At 44.3% G+C, this 21,930-nt stretch overlaps 1 protein-coding gene across 1 annotated transcript in view; it reads right to left on the minus strand.

Moving 5' to 3' along the window:
- The window catches only part of LOC311329741 (receptor-type tyrosine-protein phosphatase S-like), a 164,813-nt gene that overhangs the window by 68,595 nt on the left and 74,288 nt on the right, over nucleotides 1-21,930 (minus strand). Inside the window, exons 5-6 of the mRNA XM_084461649.1 lie at nucleotides 18,574-18,762; nucleotides 5,406-5,516 (exon numbers count right to left, since the gene is read on the minus strand). Coding sequence (XP_084317775.1) covers nucleotides 5,406-5,516; nucleotides 18,574-18,762 — 300 coding nt within the window. The remainder of the gene's footprint in view (nucleotides 1-5,405; nucleotides 5,517-18,573; nucleotides 18,763-21,930) is intronic.

The raw sequence follows: 21,930 nt of genomic DNA on the forward strand, positions 1-21,930 counted from the left end.
CAATTGCATGGACACGCTCCTCATTCCCAAAGACCAGGAGCCCAACCGGCCCATATAGAATAGGAGAGCTAAATAAACCACTCGTTTGGACTGATAAAGCTTAATCCAGTTTCAAGCCCCAATGTGGAGAGAAAGACAACTCAAAGGTCTTTACAGTGGACGAGGGGAAAAGCGGTCGAGAGAGAACGCCAGAGTACTGTGCTAAGTCTAAGTGGGCGGTGTTGTGGAGGGGGACAGTTCCAAAACTAGAGGTCAGAAGGCAGACATTATCGGCCATTTTGGTGAGGCAGTTTGTCCTGCCCCAAAATGAAGGGGGAAGCCAAAATAATGTGCAGCCTTTAATGTCACCTTGAAGCTGAGATTACACCCTCTTCCTGCCTGAGGACACAGGCGAGCCACAGAGATCCTTTAGTTACACTCACCGAGTGAGGGCCAGGGCATTAACATACAATCCACAGGGGTCGCCCATATCAACACGCCTTGGCTGCCGCAATGCAAAATAGACACTATGGGTGGCTCATCAAAATGGAAATTATTACCTAAAGGAAACTGACAGAAATCCTGACCAGGTATCTAATAATAAATTGCAGGGATTTCCGAGAGTATCACTTTTCCACGGTGTTATATGTGAAAGACCGGCAGCCAATAGTATCCCAGATATCTTCTCTCACTGTGGTCAGTGAATACTATTAGTTGGATTTGGAGAGGTAATACGGTATATTTGTGCCAGATTAAATGTAGACAATTTAATAGGAAGGCACTACAGGGATACAGGTCTGTGAAGGCTCATCGCCAGGACTCCTTCAAACAAACATTGGATAGAAATGGACGTATTCCACTTTGGCCAGTGAAAAAATAAGGTGTAATCTAGCTTTCTTACCCAACGTTACATACAAATGCACAGCAGGACATGCAAGCACATTAAAAACAAAGCAAGCGTCGTTGTAGGAGGGCAAACATTCACATTCTCATGCAATTTCCACAGCACAGTCTTCCTGTATCATTGATGCACTGTGTCACTGATGTATTGTGTCACTGATGTCATTGAAGTACTATGTACTTAAACATTCATATCCTGTAGATCAGCAAAAAGCTAAACTCAAATTCTATTATTCAAATTCTATTATTCTAATAATTGTGGGTTCACTTAGATTTCCTTCAGTGGGATTATGCCATGGATTGAAACATATTGTTACGGGTAACAATGAAAACAATATCTACCCGACAGTATTGACGGATTCTGTTGCTACAATTGCTAATAGCCCTGTCTGTCTGTCTGTCTTTCTGTCTCTTTCTTTCTTTCTTTCTTTCTTTCTTTCTTTCTTTCTTTCTTTCTTTCTTTCTTTCTTTCTTTCTTTCTTTCTTTCTTTCTTTCTTTAACTGGTGCAAAGTATTGAGGGAACAGACAAAAGTAATTTGTACCTGAGATGAATGAGGTCTCAACAGGGATGATCAAATTAATTTGTCTAATGGACTATCTCAGTGCTGCAAAATGAGGGCATAAAAGAGAATAGTGGCTTGATTCAGTCAATAAAAAGTGGAAAAAAAGCAAAGAAAAGAAAGAAGGAGTGAGCACACATGTTCAGAGCTTGGCTTCAACGTCTGGGCGGACTAGAATGGAACGTGTCTGATCTGCAGTTTCAAGGTTCTATGGTTCCACTGCCCATACAGTTTTGGAGGCTAATTTTGTTGCTAATGTCGCTAACCCTGCTAATAAACTCCCAATGCTTTTGAGACAGAGCACAGGTGATGCGTTTCATTATTTATTGTGTGCTATCCTTCTGTGCTGGTGAGGGAGAAAGTTCACCCTGTGTTTCTCTGTGCAGCCCACATGAACACTAGACTCCCAAGGAAGAGAGAGCTTCTCTACTATGACTCAATTATTACTGCATGTTTTATGCTTTTGTAGAGAAGTAGGGAGTCTTAACAGAATTTAGTGTTAGTGTTTAGTGTAAACCCTCTTGAAAGCTGATGGGGGATCTGCTTGCAGAGACCCAATCTAGACACGAATGAATGAATGGCGCTCACATTGGTCTGCAATTAATTTGGCACCCCCTTTGCCCTATTAGAATGGGATAATAACAAAAAACACTTCAAAAAAACAAACTGCTGTGTATTTGTTTCTGTCCAATTTGAAAACTTTCATTATGCGCCTCACATCAATCCTAAAATCAATTTGGATTGCAACATGCGATGCTGGAAAAGGGAGTGAATGAATATTAAATCTGAGTTTGATTGATTCCTGCTTGAGACTGCTGAGTGACAAGCAACAGTCAGTCAACAAACCAATCGTAGCCGTTACAACGTAAACGTCACCTTAGCACCTCTGCAAATGTGATGTAGAAGTCATTATACTGGCTATCGATCCTGCTGGCACTGTAAAGGAGCATTCAAATAGCTGTGTGAAATCGCCACTGAACCCAATCAAGCCTATCAAGTCTTTTAGGTTAGCTATTAAACAAGATGACAGGAACACTGGCTGTATACACATACTATTTCATTTAGCATTCATACTGGGACTCATGAAGCAGCAGCAGTTGAGAAACAAACAAATATATGAACTGTAACAGACAAAACACAGGTTATGAAAGAAAAGGAAGTTCAAGAACGCAACAAAACAAAAAACTACTCACGGCACCAACATCACAACACAGAAGAACAAAGTAAAGATAGAAGCCAACTAAAGTTTCTATAAGGTCAAAATTGGAAGCATAAAAGAAGAAATATAATGAAACACATTGACAAGACACATGAAATGCAGAAAGAAAAGACAACAGCCAAAGGAGTTCTGTTCAGGCATGCAAGCGTAGTTACATTCTCCCATCATGCATCAGGCCCTGATATTTCCAGGTGTTGGGTTCCCATGACAACGTGTGCAAGAAAGCGTTCAATGCAGAAGCAATACCAAAGGATGCAAACAAGAAAAGGCCCCACAATGCAAACTTAAAGGTAACAAAACCCGAGCTCATCGGGTTTGCTTTCATCATTTCTTCTTTTGAATAAAAATAAAATTGTCTTTCATAATTATTTAGCAGTTTGGATTATTCGTTCAGGATTTCTTCAAATTAGTAATTAATCGAGCTCTGTAATAGGTCAGTATATCTAGAATTTTCAACATGTTTTTTTGTAAATGTGGGTAAAAAAAGTAAAAAAGAAAAAACACACCAACCTTCTCGAAGCTCTGAGGGATGTAAAGGGGTTGATGCAGAACACAATGACATGAGGAGAAGAGAAAAATAGGGGAAACACAGAGAGAGTAAAAAAGGCCACCTCAAGGTGTTTAGCTGCAGCTACATTTCTCTTTTTTCCATTTTTCTCCTGCTCTCGTCTGCTATCAGTGACATCTGTCTTTAAGAATCTTGCCTGACCCCCTTAAAATAAGCTTTGACCCAAAACAATTAGATTCACCCCAGTGGCTGCGCGGTCGCTCGTTAGAAAATGTGGGCCGCCACTGGAGACAAATCAAGCGCATCATCATTATCAAAATTCACAAGCTCCTGGGCCACCAAGATCCTGTGGTGGCCGAATTTGCTTTCGTTCAAGAAGGAAAAGAAATTAAAGAGAAAGTAAAGAAAACTAATGAAAGGTAAAACATAAAAATAAAAACAGTTTGAAGGACACAGTTTGGGCTGAAATTAGCAGCTACAGTTCAATACAGTAATTATGAGGTGATTGTTAAAAAGAAGGATAAAGATCACTTTGTCTGTAATTTGAATTGAGATTCTTGTTCACCACAAACAGCTAAACAGTACAAGAAAAAAATGCATTACCGCTGACAACCTGTACAGTAGCTGCTAATTTCAAGTGCACTCTGCTTTGTGAACGAAACATAGTCAACATCAAATATCATAATTAATTGACAAATTAAACCAAAAAGAGACACAATCAAGGCATAACGTGTGCCTCTGGATACAACTAGAGGTCTTCCCTAACCTTCTTGGTCTTTCAAATAACAAGTTACACTTACAGTTTATAGAGATTTGCATAAATTGTATGAACTAGCCGACTGTACTCCTGGTCTAAAGACACACTCCTGTGTTAGGGAGTTTTCACTGTAGAACTCCTCAAACCTAAGTTTAAATGTTCCCTCTGGTTGTTGTTAAGCTGTAATTGCTAAGGGTCTCTTCTTCTGCTACCAAGGACATTAGCCAGATAAGTATCATGTTCTTCACTTTGAGTGGCACCACTGAGACAGGGTGAGCACTTACTATAGGCCTCAGCTAGAGGAACTGACAATATTACATTAGAATCTTTTCAGCTCCCTCGTAAGCAGCTTCTTCTAATGGTACTGAATAATAGTAATAATAATGAAAAAGGCAGCCCCCTGACCCATTTTATAATGTAAGACCAGTGAATTATTTATCGGGGACAAAGTTATTTGCATGGTACACAGCAGAGGGAACAAAGTGAGCATATTTTTTAATATGCACAGAATGAATAATGCATGTCTAAAATGCATCTGCCTAGATATATTAAAGCTGCCTTGCCAGGGATTCACTGTCACTTAGAGTTAGAAAGTAACTGTTAGTCTTCATTGTCTGTTTTGTAAAAATTAAACCCTCAGACTTATTATTTTTCATATGTTCACAATTTCTGAACATAGCCCTAAAATTACTGAAGACATTTCAGACGTCAAAAACATTACCTCAAAATAGTGTGTTAAGAATAAAAGGTTGATGGTCCCAATGAAGCATTGAGCAAAAGGAGATTAAGTACACTACTTTGACTGTATGATATCTTTCCTTCTTATGAATTGATCGCAATTCAAACCTTTTTTCCCGATCTGGAGAAGACTGGGGATGACATTTTGATTGGTTGGCACTAAACCTTGTCACCCAATCAAAATAAGACTTACCGTCACGCTCCTGTACCTGTAAACCTCATCAACAAGACTTATTCTCTCCATCAATTTGAAAAGGATTGCTACTGTATGTAATTAATTAATATCTAATGGCTCTTTAAAATTTGGTGAATTATGAATGCTAATGAACCACTGACTGAAATCTTAACTCAGTGGCACAAGAAAATCATTAGTTATTGGTTTCTTCAGATTAGGAAGCATAGGGCTCAGAAATAGGAAAAATGGGATTCAAAGACAACAACTCGAAGATTACATCAGAACAAGAGAGGGTTAGTTGGTTGGCTACATGTTCACACTCTCCACCTTAATTGCATATCAAATACACATTAATGGGGAGACAAAACTAGAATCAATGCCGCAGGACATATATACGTCATCCACTTAAGGTTTTTCTAGTAATGTATCCCTTCAGACACCACTGGGATAGAAGGCAGACATGAGTTCAGGTTTAATTTTGAAATGTACTTAGAACTCAGCTGCACTGTGGCAGATATTTATTTAGAAAAGCAGCTGATTGGCTGGTTCCAGGCTGGTTGCTCCCTACCTCGCACATAAAGGTTAGCAGGGGAAGAGTAGCGGACCCCTTCCACATTAGACGCCACACACTCGTACTTCCCCTGGTCCGTCTCCTCGCTGTTCTCTATCTGCAGGGCACCTGGGAAAGACAACAATCCACAAAGACAGAGAGAGAGAGACAAGGGAGAGAGAGAAGGGAAGAGGGAGGGGAGAAAATGATTAGCCATTCCATAGTGACAGGAGGGCTAGAAACATTCTTAGAGAGCATCCTCATAAATCTCCCAGGACAGTTGTTCTCTCCTTAACACTAATGCATAGTGCTGTGACAAGCGGTGTTCACTCTCAAGTCCTGCTATATACGTCAAAAGTAAAAAAAATAAAAAATAAAAGGCATGAACTGAATAAGTCGAGTTAGATTAGCAACAAAATGTGGATCCATTTAGAGCAAGTTCCCCAACACCCATGAGTGCAACTATATAAGAGTATGGTATGATTGCTATAGTGTTGATGATCGAGGAAAGATGATGCGGTCTATTGAATGAGAGTGACCGACAGCCCTTTGCTTTCCACTCCCTAAGGGAGTAAGCGGGGGTCATGAGAACATTTACAGACATATGGTTCATCAGTTCATGTCCAAAGAAACAACGCTGAGATGCTGCTCAGCATAGCAATCGAACCCACTGCAATCCCCCAGCGTAAATAATTACTACTCTAGATATTAACTAATTGTTGGTAAGACAAGACATCTTGTTCTTACAACATGCCTCGCAGCCCGACACATCAGACGTTTTCCCGGCTAGTATGTTAAACCTCTTAGACCTCTACCTAGACGCTGCGAGCCATCAGCTGACACAGATGAGCCCGACTACCTGCTTTAAACACAAGTGAGAGGGGAGCGGAAGATTAAGGTGAGACAATGGCTGCCAGATCATCCCTCTGTACCGCTTGTCGGCGGCGGTTCCCGATGACATCATTTGTGCTTTGCCCGGCGAGCAGACAGATTGCCGTCCCTGCCTCCCTGACAAACAGAGCACCAGCGCTCGTTAGCGTCTTAACGCCATGCTGCCTGTGCTCCTCTCGTGTCTCACAGCACTCTGCAGATGAGAACTGCGGCGGTGGTGGTGTATCACAGTGCTTTACGAGCTAAAGTATAGTGGGATCCACATTGCCTTATCCAGTGGCAAACAGCATTGAAAAGGTCCACTTAACGAACCATAGAGAACATCCTTTCTGACAGCCAGTACACAGTATGTGTGCAATATTTCTACCAAACCTCAGTTACTAAGCAAAGTAGGAGAATAAAAAATACCATCAATGACGTTCAGGTTCACTCCCTTTTATCGCTTGCCTCAATTGCCTCAGATCATCCAGGACCCAAGGGTACATAATGTCCCATTTGGCACGACTAAGTATCGACAAGCAACGACGTTGTGGCAGAACAAATGCAGAACGAATGCAGAACGAATGCAGAAAGCTTTCGGCACGAGGAGGTATGAAAGTGATTTGGATCTGTGTGATGTGCGCCTGGCGTAGCGAGCGCCGCCAGTGTGGCAGGTGGGCTGGAGAGCTCTCACAAGCCTCCTCGGTTGGCCAGCAGGGAGGTGGGAGAGGAGCGTGTGAACTCAGACTCCGGGCAGACAGGTCCAGAGAGCTGCGCTGCCGGCTATCCCCCGCCCAGGCACCGTGGCTCAGTTGTGAAAACCCACAGCTGATTGATGACAGGCGGGGTTTTTTAATGACCCAAAAACTACAAGGGATACATAAACCCTGGAGCTGGGGTGTTTACTAAGAGACCAAGCCCTTCTCTTCATTCCTCTGACAGTCACACATTTCTGTTCATCAGTTCCTATATATTTAAGATGTCTTGTTTCTTAATGAAATCCTTCTATTAAGCCTTTTATACCTAATGCCTACCAGTAGATCTAGGTCTAAATAACCTAATACATCAATGACACTTGAAGGTGAACCTCACCAATGCAACGATAGACTCTCAGTTTGATACACAAACAGCCTTCTTGGGGGGTTATCAACAAACAGCCAAACCAAATTAATTACAAACTAATTAGTACTCCTTAGAGAACCCCATGGAACGCGCTTCGTAGCAGAGACTTCGAGCGAGCATGCGTTTTATCTGCACTTCCCTGTCCTAGGTAGGCATGTATTGGCTTCTACAGGATCCCCACTGACTTTGTTACGGATTTGCAGCCATTATTTCAAAGTGGAGCTGCACAGGGAGGGAACACAGAGTCCCTCAGATGGACGGAGGAGAGAAATCGCTACTTTATTCTATTTCAAGTCACCTTTTTTCCCTCTATCTGCCAGTGTCTTTATCATATGAAATCGCTTCCCAGAATAGAACTGAAAATACCAGGCCGAGTAATTACAGGTTTTACATTCCATTGCTCTGCACATAATATGCACATGGTATAATATTATTATATCCTTTCTATCCCTTCTCTGTTGTGACTCGTGCTTCAAGTCAAGGAATGCTCCTGCATTTATGCAGATAATGGGTGTGATACCTACAGTATTCAGAGCCTTTAACTCACTGGGCTAAAGCGAGTTCTTTCAATTCACTTCCTCTCTTCCTCCATCTAATAGCAAAATGAATTCTTCCCTTCTAACCATGCAGTTCCAGGCTGGCTGAGATTTAAAGACAACAGGCCCTAAAGCGCTTCTAGCATGCTGGAGTTCAAACTTAATGTCTTTGATGCTCCATCTCTTGCACACTACCCCGTACCCATGATCCCAACCAACTCCCCCTCCCATTCTCTGGGGTTTCTAATGAGTAGTTTCCATGTATTTTGCATAATTGCACTCCCTGGTCCCTGGCAGCCTGCGGCTTGCCAGTGTTTGTATGGCAAGTGGCGTTACTTCGCTGTTTTTGAGCACACACAAAAAGACGAGCAAATAATAGATATGAGAAATTATCTTGTGCCGGCATGTCACCATTTGCACAAAGCCTTGCATGCCCACACAATGGGGTTTACAGATAACAGAGCTGCCGTATGTCTTTAAGATAAACAACAATAAACAACAATTTACAGCTAGCACAATAGGCCCTCCAAGACATGGATACAGAATACTCTGCAGCTAGCCAGCTGCACATAGGCTCTCCTGCTGTGAGGTCTTATCACAAGCACAGCAATCCTGACAATTATATTGACCATTTCATAGAATGTTCATATTCAAAACAATAACACCACAGTTTACGATGCAGTTTACTTGGACCAAGAAGTTGTTGTGAACGTTCCTTGGGTTCCACTGAAAGGGTCTATTAGCAATGAAAGCATGCACCATGTTTATTTGGACCTCATTAGGGAAACAAATGCAGTTGCAATACTCTACTCCAACAAGGCCAGGTCAATAGCCAGAAGCTCATATGAATCTACTGGGGACCATTGCGTTCAGGAGCTCTATGCCCTAGAACATTATAGGACCCTCCAGCTGGTTTGAAAAACCACCCCCTGAGACTGGTGAAATTTATGAGCATTTATCCACACCCTAAAAACATCAGGAAGTCAGGTAGGGGCCACAGAGAAGAACTAGAGGCTTATAAGAACTCACTTCAGGGGCAATTTCTAAACAGCTAATCAGCACCCACTCAAACCTCCATCAGTCTGTCACCTCAACCCAACTGCACCTCCCCTCCAGTAGAACAAGAGGTGCGGGTGGGGGTCTTGGTCAGTCAACGTCAGCCATGACAGCTGCCCTGGTTAACAGCACAGCCAGGCTGTTCTGATTGAGTGTGGAGGCACTCAGGTGTGATGATGAGGGGCCTGCCCGGGCCAGCTATGTACAAACACACGCCTGGCTATTAGAGCTGGGGTGGTGGAGAAGAAGAAGAGGGAGAGAGAGAGAGAGAGGGAGAGAGAGAGAGAGAGAGAGAGGTAGGGAAAAGAGGAGGGAGATTGCGACAGAGAAAGGAAGAGTCAGGAAGGAGAGAGATGAAGGGAGAAAGCAGAAGAGAGAGAGAGATGGAGTGAGAGACGAAATGGGGGGTGGGGCGGGGGGGTGGCAAGGATGATTAAATCCATAAAGTGCCCACGGCAACAGGCTGCCCACCCCACTGCAGCCTTGTGTGGGCTTGGCCATGTGTACCACCCCAGTCCCATTTGTGTGATTCAATTAGCGGCGTTGGCAGGCCCTGATTGATTTGTTTAGCCGATCAACAAGATGGCTGGCTGTGGCTGTCCCTCTCTCCTCGCAGGGCTTGTTTTAGCCTGAAGGTGGAGCGGTGCTCTTTTCGTTTCCCAGTCCCTCACAGCATGCTTCCCCTTCTCTCACTTAAAGTAGGTATGAGCCCCTTTCTCCCTCCCCTTTCCTTAGTTTCTGTCACATATAAGCTTACAGTAGCTTTTTTTTCCACAGGGTTCTCTCTGTATTCAAAGATAAAGCGTTGGATACTTTGAACAACCACAAAAACAGCACTTAAAAAATAAAATAAAACTGAGGTAAAGGGGCAAAAAAAAGAGAGACAAAGCGGTCAGTTTATAGAACTGGCGCGGAGAACAGGTGACAGCCGTGTCCTAATCTGGTGCCCCCTCTCTCTCCCTGTCACATGTGGGCACGCTTCGGCGACACCCCAAGGTCGTTAGATGTGAGCACGCCAGCATGGGGCCCCAGACGTGATGCCATTGTTGTCATCGTCCATCTGGCGGCTTGTAACGCTCTCATAAAAGCTGTAATGAAGCAGGTAGGGAGTCCACTCACTGCCATTCCTCCAGGCTTCTGCTCAGCCAGACACGGTGCAAAACAAAAAAAGTTCTGTAAGCGTTTTGGGGTGACATTAGCTAGTTTAGCTATTAACGTTTACAGCGCCGAATGTGAGATGCCACAGAGGTGTGGGAAGATATTTTCGAAATCCCACGGAGACATTAAGACTTGAGGGGCTGACGCTTCAAGGGGTCACCCGCTTACATTTCTTAAACAGGTGGAACCCCCCCCCATCCCCTTTCCTCTTCATTCGGCCCAGTTCTTTAATACTCCAACTCTACATTTACACTAACAACCACCTGTGTCCTGGTAAATCATCTAAGAGGACGCCCATTACTGCAGTCCCGTACAAATGCAGTGAACCTCAATGCATTTTACTGGTGCTTGATGGAAGAGTTTCCACCATCCGGAGTGAGTGGGGAGAAATGACCTTTGTGGATCGCTGGGTTCATGAGTCACACTCACTTTTGTCCACCTCAATATGATTTATGGGTTTATGCTTCATGGGTTTTTATTAAAACATTACAGTAACTCTTATTCTGGGGTGCGAGCAAGACTGAGGTCATGTGGTGTTTCCTACTTCATACACCGAGAATTGTGGACACTGGTGGAGAGATTTGAGTACATATATTCTCTGTCCTGTAATTTAATAAAATATATGGTGTGCAAATGGGGTGGAGGATCTTTATCTCATGATTACTCACACTCATAAAAATAAATTAGTGTTTTTCATAATTCATAATAATGGAAGCATAATGATAATCTCCATCCTGTTACACATGAAGTGAAATGTTCACAGATAAATTAGATGTTTACCTACCTGCTCACCCTGTAAAAAAATCAATGTTGTTAGAACCACACATTATGACAGAAACAATGCTGGTCAAATACAAATTTCTCTCAAATGTGTGCAGGCTGGAGTAGTATCTGAATGGGGAGTAGGGTGGGAGTAATTGTGGGCAAACTTTGACCTTGAGTGAGTTTCTATGCCGACGATATCTTTGTCTCTTATTCTCTGACTACCCTTCGGCCTTGACATCCTCTCCTTGCACCAGTTGTTTTTGGACATAAAGTACACACTATGTGCCGTGCAGGATAAGCAGCCCACTGCAGCCATTTTTTAGAGAGCCAGGTGTCATATTCCTGTGGCCCTCCTCATTCTCCCTACATATTGCAGCAATGGGGATCAAATCAAACGTAATTTATGCGGGTTCCGTCGCGGTCCGGGAGCTTCCCTGCCAGGACTCAGGAAGAGGCAGCAGTGGGGCGGAATATTAACATACATAATGTGGCCAGCGTCGCTCCGGTCGCCACTCGAGAGGATATCATGGCTGATGGAGTTCTGTGGAGGGTGTGTGTGTGTGTGTGTGTGCGGCCTGGAGAGTTGACACAGTATTCATTAGATGGTTTAGATCAACATACCCAAACCATACCCCTTTGCCCATCCATCCAATTAACTCCACAATTAAACCTCCCTGCCCCACCAGCATCTCCAAAACCAGTTAAATGTCAAAACCAAAAAAGCCGCCCCTAATCATGACTGGCCCTCCTATCCCCACATCCTCTTCTTCCTTCTACCTATCTCCAACCAACCCTGCTCACTGATTTCAGATATGGAGGGGAGAGGTAAACAAACACAACGGACACACACAGAAAACAACTGCACGCCAAGGGTGGAATGACACAAAGAGGGCGGAGAGAGCACACGTAACAGAGAACACAGAGGGCAAGAGAGATGGATGTTATGGCTTTTGGAGCTCCCCGTTCAGTCACTTCATCAAGCGAGGTGGTTAAGTCTGGTTAGATACGGTTAGGGTTTGGTTTTGTGGTTGTTAGCGTCTTACCTCGGATCGGGGTACCCTCTGGAAAGAGACACAAATGAAGAGACAACAACAGTTTAGTTCAGGATTAATGTTAGTAGTTGGGTGTTATTTGCTGGTGAATGGACCATTTCCTTTGGTACATAATTGGGACTTAATTATCAGACTGTTCAAGAGGTCTTATCAACAGGGGACTTCATTTAAGGAATGTTATGGGCCTCCCACTGCTGGTCTCCCAAAGGAGCAGGGACTCTGTATGGCAGCCACACTCCCTGGTACTCTCCCTTATCTCCCTTCTCTCCTCCTCTACAGACATATTAAATGAGGAAACACAATGCATCCCGGCCTGAGCTGCGGGGTCTTGGCCTGTGGCGTTTTATCATTGCCACTATTCCCGCTGATAAGCAAGGCTAAGGAGGATTGGCCTTAAGTTGATGTGCTTACTAAAGTTGCGTAAGGCTCTACCGGTCAATTGACCTTGGTTTAAGGAGCTAAATGTTTGGGACCGTCTCTGCCAGGGAGCTTGGGCAGAGGGCTGGCACAAAAGGCCATGTGTTGGGTTGGGTGCTGGGACTGTACTTATTTAGGGGGCTGGTGTGGTCTTCAAAGAGCACTGGGCTGCTGTAACCGAGGTTGCTTTGGATATTTTGTCTTCATTCCACTCATCTAGAATACCTCTAGTTTTATCTTTTCTTTGTCTTTCCCCATTCTGGTTCAGGTTTCTCTCTCTACCTCCCTCCCTCCCTCCCTAAATATGGATGGATGACTCACACCAGACATGACAGTGCTGTGCCCTGAGCTAGCCCCTGAGACCGCCACCAGAGTGGCGCCAGCCCAGTAGAGGTGCCCTACTTAGCCCTGGACGTGTGGGCGAACAGCTCCGAGTCAAAGGTTAACGTGGTCTGTTGTGGCTGACACTATAGCGCTGGCCACAGGGACCCGGACACCAAAATAAAAGTATTATTTTTCTAAACAAAATACATTTCACTACGGAAAATATAATACATATGAAGTATCCTGAAGTATGCCTGCGCAGATACTAAATCACATACTGTACTGTACAAATACAGACTTCAAATGGACTCTGTTTTGTCCACTGATTACAGGGACCTCCTTTGTTTACCAGCAGTGGGGAGGTGAATATTGAAGTATATGTTTTGCCTGGTTCTGAATCTCCCTGTATATTATATTGCAGCTTTCATACAACTGGGTGAATGCCTATATGTATTACCAGTGTTAAGAAAGTGAAATATATACTATATTATTCTATCAGAGATATCCAACAACACAAAATTAGAGGAGGGTGGGGGACAGTTACGTTGTTAGAGTTGGGACAGTTATGTTGTTAGAGTTTAAAGGCAGCATGAAGCTGTTGGTTTATTGTCAGTCAAGTCTGAACTTTAGTTAGGAGTGAGGGGTTACTAGTTAGGGTTAGGTGAGGTTAGGTTAAGGTTAGGTTAAGGTTAAAGGTTAATAAAGCAGGTTTGAAAAGCGAAGGATGTCATTGGTGACCCTGAGGACTGGGTGCCAAAAGGGGGTTGGAGGAAGAGAAGTAGAGATTGGTTCCACAAAAAAGAGAGAAAGCAAAATAATCTTTCCAAAACTAAAAGATTCACTGGAAGCCTTTTCTAGTGGTAGAAAAGGTAGGAGAGGGAGAGGAACATGAATACTCTTTTAAAGACAACTGGGCACCCAAATACGCTTAAACCAGAGACAGTCATCAATCCATATTACGGCACAAGCTGGTCATGAAGTCTGGTGTCCACCCTATGAACCTAGGAGCAGACTGGTCTTGACATGTACCTGAATGACCTTTTTTATCCCGGCCTACAATAGCTCTGCATTTGGCCTACATATTGAAATTGAAAATCCCTCTGAACGGGGACAAAATAAAGGTTGTTTGTGGATGTGGGCTGTGCAGAGGCGATGCCAGTCTGGCGAGAGATGTGTCCATCTGTGTGTGTGTGTTTGTGTGTGTGTATGTGGGTTGAGGGAGGGGTGTTCACCCTCCGGATGGTCTGGCTGACCTCGGCGTCTCCATCGAGATCCGTCTGGCGCCCTGCTGTGATTGGTGCTAGAACACCCGACCCCGGCACATCTGTACTGTCTGATAAGTCTGCGGATTATCTTTACTGCTCTGGCTAGAACGTAAACGGGGGTGGGGGGTGGGGGGGTCTGCAGCCTGTCCATGCCCATTATCCATATCTACTGGTGGTGTGTGTGTGTGTGTGTGTGTGTGTGCGTGTGCTTGTGCACTTGCACAATAAAAATGTGCTTCTCAATCGACTATTGAGCTGCGTGGATGTGCACACATCTGTTTCTGTATTTCTTTATTCTATGTGTGTGTGTGTGTGTGTGTGTGTGTGTGTGTGTGTGTGTGTGTGTGTGTGCGCGTGTGTATGCGTGTGTGTATGCGTGTGATGTGTGCGCCCCAAGCCAGCACACAGTGGATAAGAGAATCCAGACCCATCCAACGTCTTGAGGGTATATGTGGGTCACGACAAACTTTTGCTTAAAGAAAGACCTCAGTCTTCCTGAATATGTACAGTGCACCCCCCTCAATTATTATCTCTCTCATTCTTTCCTTCTTTCATTTGTCCCCCGTTAATCTTCAGTCCCTGATAAGGCCAGCGAGGGCCTGGGGCCTGGAGCCATGGGGACCACGGAGAAATGTCAGGCTCCCTCCACACCTCTGGATAGAATCACCTCCGGGTCTCCGCTCGTAAATATCACAGCTCGGCTGGCACCGCAGACGCAGCGCGGGCCTGGCTAACCCCATCCAGCCAACGCTATCTCTGGTGGACACACTGTAGGTCCAAGGCCCAGTCCACATGGAGAAGTTTCTGTCTGTCTTTGAGACACGTTGTGGCTTTGACTGTACAGAGGCCTAGGTAGGATTTGGGATTTGAAAGACGAACACGAGAGGTTGACAGTTTTAACCCCGCCTCTCCATCCGTTCATCCTACAGCCACATTGGAGGACCTGTCAATCCCAGAATTCCCTCGGAGTCAACTTTGCCTAGAGCAAAAACAAGTCAACAGAAACACGATCACGCACAGCCCCGGAAAAGAAAAAGAAAGAGTCAGGAAGTTCAACCATTACGTGAACTTTTCCAAAAGAAGAGAGGCTTTTTTTCCAAGGGCATTGCCGAGGGTGTCAGGCATGGTGTACACACACCTGGGCACGTTCCCATACAGAATATCACTGACTGGCTCAGAAACCAAAAGCTAATGAATGCTTCAGCTTCAAACGCAGCACAGAGGCAACAATGGACTCACGTAGACCAAAAAGAAAAAGGGAAAAAAACCCCACAAAAACAGAGCAGCAGGGAACAAAGACTGGATCCAAATTTAATTTCTCTCCCCCTCAAGAGAGAAACAATACTGAGGTATTTCTTCTCCCTTTCGTGTTTGAACCATGTTCCCTTCAGACGGGGAGTTTGAAGATGGGCGTTCGGCTGCTTGCCTGGAAATTATAGCAGCTTAGGGGATTTGGGCACAGGCCTTTTTCTCATCAGCATCAATTCTGCTGGATGCTGGACAGGGTAACTAACTACAGTGAGACACTTTCAACAGAGCCTGTCCCCTTAAGCCAACACCACTAAGATCAGGTATCAAAACAACAGAGAGATAATTTATTTAACATTATCTCAAGGCATGTATACGAATTCAGAGGAACTTTATTTCCCGGCAAGGATCGGGATCAAAAACAAACCTCCGACAACATTAGAAGTGTTATAAAATGTGGCATAAGTGAAACGCTCTAGCCCTAACACTTGTGGCCCTAAGGGACTACAAAGTTTTAATTGAACATGTGTCAGACAGTGAAAACCTACTGACTAAATCTTTATCCAGGCCTGGAGGGTGAAGTTGGACTCATCAGTGTGGGGCTGGAGGGTTCGAGCGTAGAGCGCTCCTGCAATGTCCCTGCACTGGGAAGACGCCTGGGGTTCCACTACACTTTCCAAGAGCTTTTGGCCAGCTATTGTGGGACTCCTCAGGGTCGCAGAGTGTGTGTGTGTGTGTGTGTGTGTGTGTGTGTGTGTGTGTGAGACCATGAAAGCCTCTGAGTGTGTGTGTGTGTGTGTGTGTGTGTGTGTGTGAGACCATGAAAGCCTCTGAGTGTGTGTGTGTGTGTGTGAGACCATGAAAGCCTCTGAGTGTGTGTGTGTGTGTGTGAGAGAGAGAGAGAGACCATGAGAGCCTGTGTGTGTGTGTGCGTGGGTGTGCGTGCACACACTTACCTGTGTGAACAATACGCTTGTGTTTGTATGTATACTGTATGAATATGTGTGTTGGTATAGTCAAGGTAATGTTTATATGTCCTTACTGGCTTTATGCATGCCAGGCCTCCTTATTCACCATACCTCTATAGGCATACTTATGTTCTGTAGATACTAGAGGCAAGAACACTGGGTCAAATCAGGCTACCACCGGGCCCTACTGTCTGAGTAGTGGCTGAGAGGAGCCCTGGCATCCAACTACACCTCATGTTTTTGACCTTGTTCGACCTTTCTCGTTGAATTAGGAGGTAGAGGGTAGTTCACATTAGAGGGAGGAGAGGGATGGGAAATAAAAAGTAAGGGTAGGAAAGTGACTGAGAGGAGGAGGGAGTGAGGGGAGGGAGAGGACGCGAGGCATGCATTTTAAAGGTAGTTAAAATGCCATCTGCTTTGGGGACAATGGGCAGCTGGACTGGGTGAGGCACTTACCAAAGGCTTCTGAAAATTATAAAAGAACAGAAAACAAACAGAAAAAGGACAGGAAAAACAGAACAATTCATTTTAGGGTGTGGTTTAGTGCCGAGAGCACCACCCTAGAATCCTGGAACCACAGTTTAGATGGGCCTTTCCAGAAGAAGTATTATGTTAGATGATATTATGCACAAACATGTTGTCACATCCAGAGAATCAAGCAGTTAGAAGTTTGCTCTTTTCTTTTACTTGTCCTTAAGTACAACTACTTCAGATTTCTAAGATAAGATATTTGGGCTAATTTGGGCTTTATTACATATTTTAATAAAACTTTTCATAAACACATGATGCCTACATTGTGCAATTTCAGACAGAGCATTCCAATAATGATAATGGAATGATCATTTGAGATACAAATGCACATACAAATAAAAACTATTTCTGTATAATGCCTAATTTGACGCCCATTTTGACTATACTTATTGAATGCAGAATGTTCAACTTCAGGACAGACCATTAGTTTGATTTTAGTAGTCATGCTTTGTTGATCGTTAACAGTAACAGTGATAATTTGTTGTGGGCTACAGGAGGTTGTTGAAGTATACGTGATGTGTGCTGTGACACATCATCATTTCAACAGACAGGACAGATGAAACAGAAAAGAGCAGCAGAGCAATCCACTGAAGTGAGACAGAGACCAGACTGACACAGAAAAGCAGAGACATTGTGGAACAGGTAGACAGGTGACACACAGAACAGGGGACAGCCGTGAACAACATACATAAGAGAGCTCAGTAAAATATTCAGCGCCTACCACATCCTACAGTATACAACCCCATCCTATGTCTGAAAAGCTGTGGACCTCACCTACATTTACATTCAAACGTAGGCTTCGGGATACATGAAAATCAATCAAACAAAGTACAGTGTATATTTTCTCATACACCATTGCATGGTTTCTCTGAAAGATAAATAAAAGAAGCCCAATAAGTCTGTACTGCTCGGGTGACGGCGCCAGGGGTAGCTGGCTGCATGAGAAAATGAACCGAGGCCAAATACATTAGCATAAGAGACTGAGCTCTTGTCTCGTAGGAATCCCCCACTGCGGACCCATGTCCTCAGAAGTCACAAGCATTTGCTCACAACACTTTCTTGCTCTCTCTCTTTCTCTCCAAAGCACTCCAGGAGGCCCTTATACTCCCACAGGGAGGCCGCTGCCTGCTAACGCTGAGAAAGTGCACTCAAGAGTTCTACAATATAATTTAAACAAGCTGAGACACTTTTCTTTTTTTGCTGCCTTGGAGTGTCTTCTGGAGAATTTGACTTGATCGGGTTCAGTTTCACTAACCTCTTAAAGTTCAAGACAATAGGTGTTTTAGTTTAGTATTTATTTGGTGAAATACAGCATACAACTATTTCCTATTTCCTAAGGTATAAAAAAAGTGTCAACAAATTTGGACAAGAACTCGATTGATAGACTCTTTATTTAGTGGTGTTACCTGTTCCCTGATTTACATTAGCGACAGCAAATCAAATATATTGGATTTCTTCCTATGGTGACAAGTCATCGACCTAAAATATCTATCTCCTACCGCCTAGGGCCAGCACTTAATTAGATATATAATTAGACTTTGCTTTACTAGGTCTCTCAATAAGGTTTAACCAATGGGAACAAGACCACATATGCCAGTGTCTAGAACAATATATTTTTCCTGCCCTCGATCAGTGCTTCAACTATCAACCACACATCATAATGTCAGTTGTGCTTATCAATCATAACATCTACAAGCTAAGCTAAAGTTCCAGAGCAAAGCTAGCAGTCACACGCTCAGTCGTCATTGCTGCTGATTCTGTTATAGCCTTCCCAATTTAGCCAGAGCAGGCATATAAAGGTGCTAAGGGCTTCTGTAGAAGAGGTAAGGTTAAAGCAGAGCAAAAAAGGCAGCAAAAACATATCACATCCTTACCTGAGCGTAGCTGTTTGATTCGCCCGTTACTTGCGTTGGGATCTATGGGCAGGAAGTCCTTGAACCAGGTGATTTCTGGGTCAGGGTTGCCACTGGCAGCACAAAGCATGGTTGCTGTCCTGGTGCGCTCCACGACTTTAAGCTGGGGGCCCATATCTATGTTGGGGAATCCTGCAGGTAGCAAGTCCTCTGTGGAGGTAAGAAGGATGGGAAAGGTAAATGTCTATTGGTTTGAACTAACTGATTATGTCAACATTGCAATACATGACATTCAAGTGAGAACACCATATATATATATATATATATATATATATATATATAGAACATAGAAGAAAATCACAATTAATGATGTTTTATTCAAATGAAGCGTGTGTCATTAGCTAATTGCCTACAATACAGCTCAATTTGAGTCGATCTACATTTAATAGGGTGGGAAATGCTTGTGGGACATTTCAAAATAAAAGCCTTGGTTTGTACATCACTTGTGTTCTAATGGGAGGTCATCTTCAGTGTCAGCTCAAGTAAGCTTTACCAGCAGCACTATAGGGCAGTGGCTAAGAATGCTTTATTGCATATCATTGATCTGAACTTCAGATTAAATCCAGACAGATACACCTCTTGAGGTTGGGATTATGCTGGGCACAGAGACAGATCAACTCTGTAAACCAATAGACCAGATTAGGATCCTCTTAATAAACCAATAAACTTCCAAAATGTCCTTATGGGTCAAACACATTAGGGTATAGGCAGGATGCTGGAGTCAGACCAACCTGACAGGTACATGCTACAGTATGTCAATCCCAATGGTATCTGCCTCTTACTTCTTTATTCTAAACAGGTGTGGTGAAGTAAGCTAATCCGAGGAGACACACATCCACTGGCGAACAAATAGGCACATATGGAAACTCAAGTGCCTGCGAGTGTATATTCCCCCTATGCACGAACAAAACCCTGCTTCAGGACTCAGGAACTCTCAAGGCAGTGATTGCAAAGTGCCTCGCTTATCACCATTGGAGTTTTCAGAAACAAACACTCTTTTGTTGTTTGGGCTGTGGAGCATTACCATGAGTGATCATCTACACGCCCGCCATTCTAGTGCCACTGAGCAACTAAGGACTAGTTAGCTAAGTGGTATTAGCACGAGAGTCTCTACACTGTCAGCAATTACTCTGACAAGGCTCTGGTTCTTTACGCCTGACCTCTACTCAAAACGAGCTGAGCGATGAGTCATTTGTGGGCCCAGGACTACCCAGCACAGTAATATGCATCTGTGACCACATCCTGGGCCATGCCCACTCAGTAAGACAGGGCCAATGGTATGACACCATTCATGTTGAGGGGGCAGCGAATGACCTCGCATGAGCTCCGCGGACACCGTTACAACCATGTCAATACCGGGAGGCAGCTCAATTGAGGAAATGAGGTCAGCCAGTCTGGTTGAGTCACAGTGGGCAGCAGCTAAACCAGGGGTAACGAGCGTGGTTCAGCGGAAGAGGAGAGAATAGAGAGAAAGAAAAGAACAACAGAGAGACAAGTATAGAAAGAGAGACAAAGCATGGGAAACTGGAGCCCCTAGTATGCTCCCTGGTATGGGCTTTGACATCAGTAGAGAGGGATAAATATTTCAAAGCCAGCTTCAAAGAATCAGAGCCATTTCTGCTGTTTTAGGCTGCGAGCCGAATCCTTTCCATTGATTATTAACGAACGCTGATGCATAATCTCTTTGTACTGAAGCTCCCCGGGGAACAGCTAGTGCAAGCCTGTACATCAGCTTACACTTGAGGATAGGGTAGTGTGCTGTTTTGTTCCACCTTACCTTACCCCGTCTCCTCCCCACAGCCTCGGAACTACAATGCCGGATGTACAGTATGAGTAGTACCCTCTATCTAATACCCCTCCAGCTATGTTTGAGTAGACCAAGATAAACCCGGCTTTTACTCGGCACCAGACACACCGGCCCGATCGCCGGATGACACGGCGGATGTCACCGGCCGATGTCACCGGCCGATGTCCGGGACCCGTCCAAGCTTCACATCACATTAAGTCAGCCTCAAAGGTAGGGAAGCAGAAGAGAACTCCTCTCTGCTACCCACGGCCAGTAATGAAGCCGCAAACATCCTCAGAGTAATTGGATTTCAGGTTAATGAAATGGGGCAAGTGATGGAAGGGGATCAGTTTGGAGACGTCCGGAGAGGCGGACGGTGGCGAGCGAAGGGCGGAAGAGGAGGACGAGCGGGGCGGTGGAGGAAGCGATCACACTATCATTACCGCTACTCCCATCTAAGACAGCAGCTGAAAAAAAAGATGTCACTCCCAAGTGTAAATGCCATGCGGAGAACATTAGCTTTCTTAGGCCAGATGTCTGATGCAATCTGCCCTGGGCCGTAGAAGCAGCGTTCATAGAAACCGCCATGCAAAAAAAAAAAAAAAAAATCACTCTTCAAGGAAGAAATGTTAGTTCAGGGTCAGACAGCAGTAAACAGGTTCCAGAAGGAGATATCAGCCAATGACTGATACTACCCAGAATTCCCTTGGGGGTGTCTTGGACACCCTACAATTATATTTCTGTATGACGCATGAACATCTATCAACTCCAACCATCCACGACTTAATCGGTCAGTGGTGATGCCACTGCTTCATTGGCCTGAAGCATTGGTCTCCCTAGCACCTGTCACCATGTAGAGGAACATAGTCATTTACACTGATGCTGGGTTTCTTACATGGATGCCCTTACCCCGCCCATCCAGGTCGGCTCTGCAGACTTATTTATGTTTCAAGGCTGCAGCTAAAGTGCCACTCTGCCATATCCCCTACAAACATCCATAATTGGAGGTTCTTCAAACAAACCTCTTCCAATAGACTACAACTAGCCCTCAGCAAGCTGCATGGAACATTGAGAGTACAAATTTCCCAGCCTGAAACCAGGTGTCGTGGGCGTTTGTTGAGGGCTTTTGTTTGTGCTTTCGTAGAACCATTTTCGATGCGTCCCATCAATCACGGCAAGGGCTGGTGCCATGCAATTACATGTTGGCATATGCCAGGGAAAGGCATCTGGACAGCTCTGTCTGACTCTGCACATGCTGAGCTGTAATTAAGCTATACCAACAACGCCGTTGTTATGGCTATCACCACTGAGGCTGCATAATATTGGTCACTCAATTTGGCAGCTGGCTTATAGGGTCTACTGTACATATCCATCAACATCTTGTGGTTGACCTTTTTTTTGTCCCCCTTCAACCTCTGTGGCTATGCCGGTGGCGTTGAACACAGTAAGAAGGGGGCATTCATTAGCCGTTATTGTCTTTAATTGTGGTTCGCCATTTGATGTCATTACACAGGCGACAGGTGCAAAGCCTT

This window comes from Borostomias antarcticus, assembly GCF_949987555.1.
Source record: "Borostomias antarcticus genome assembly, chromosome: 3".
Taxonomy (NCBI): domain Eukaryota; kingdom Metazoa; phylum Chordata; class Actinopteri; order Stomiiformes; family Stomiidae; genus Borostomias; species Borostomias antarcticus.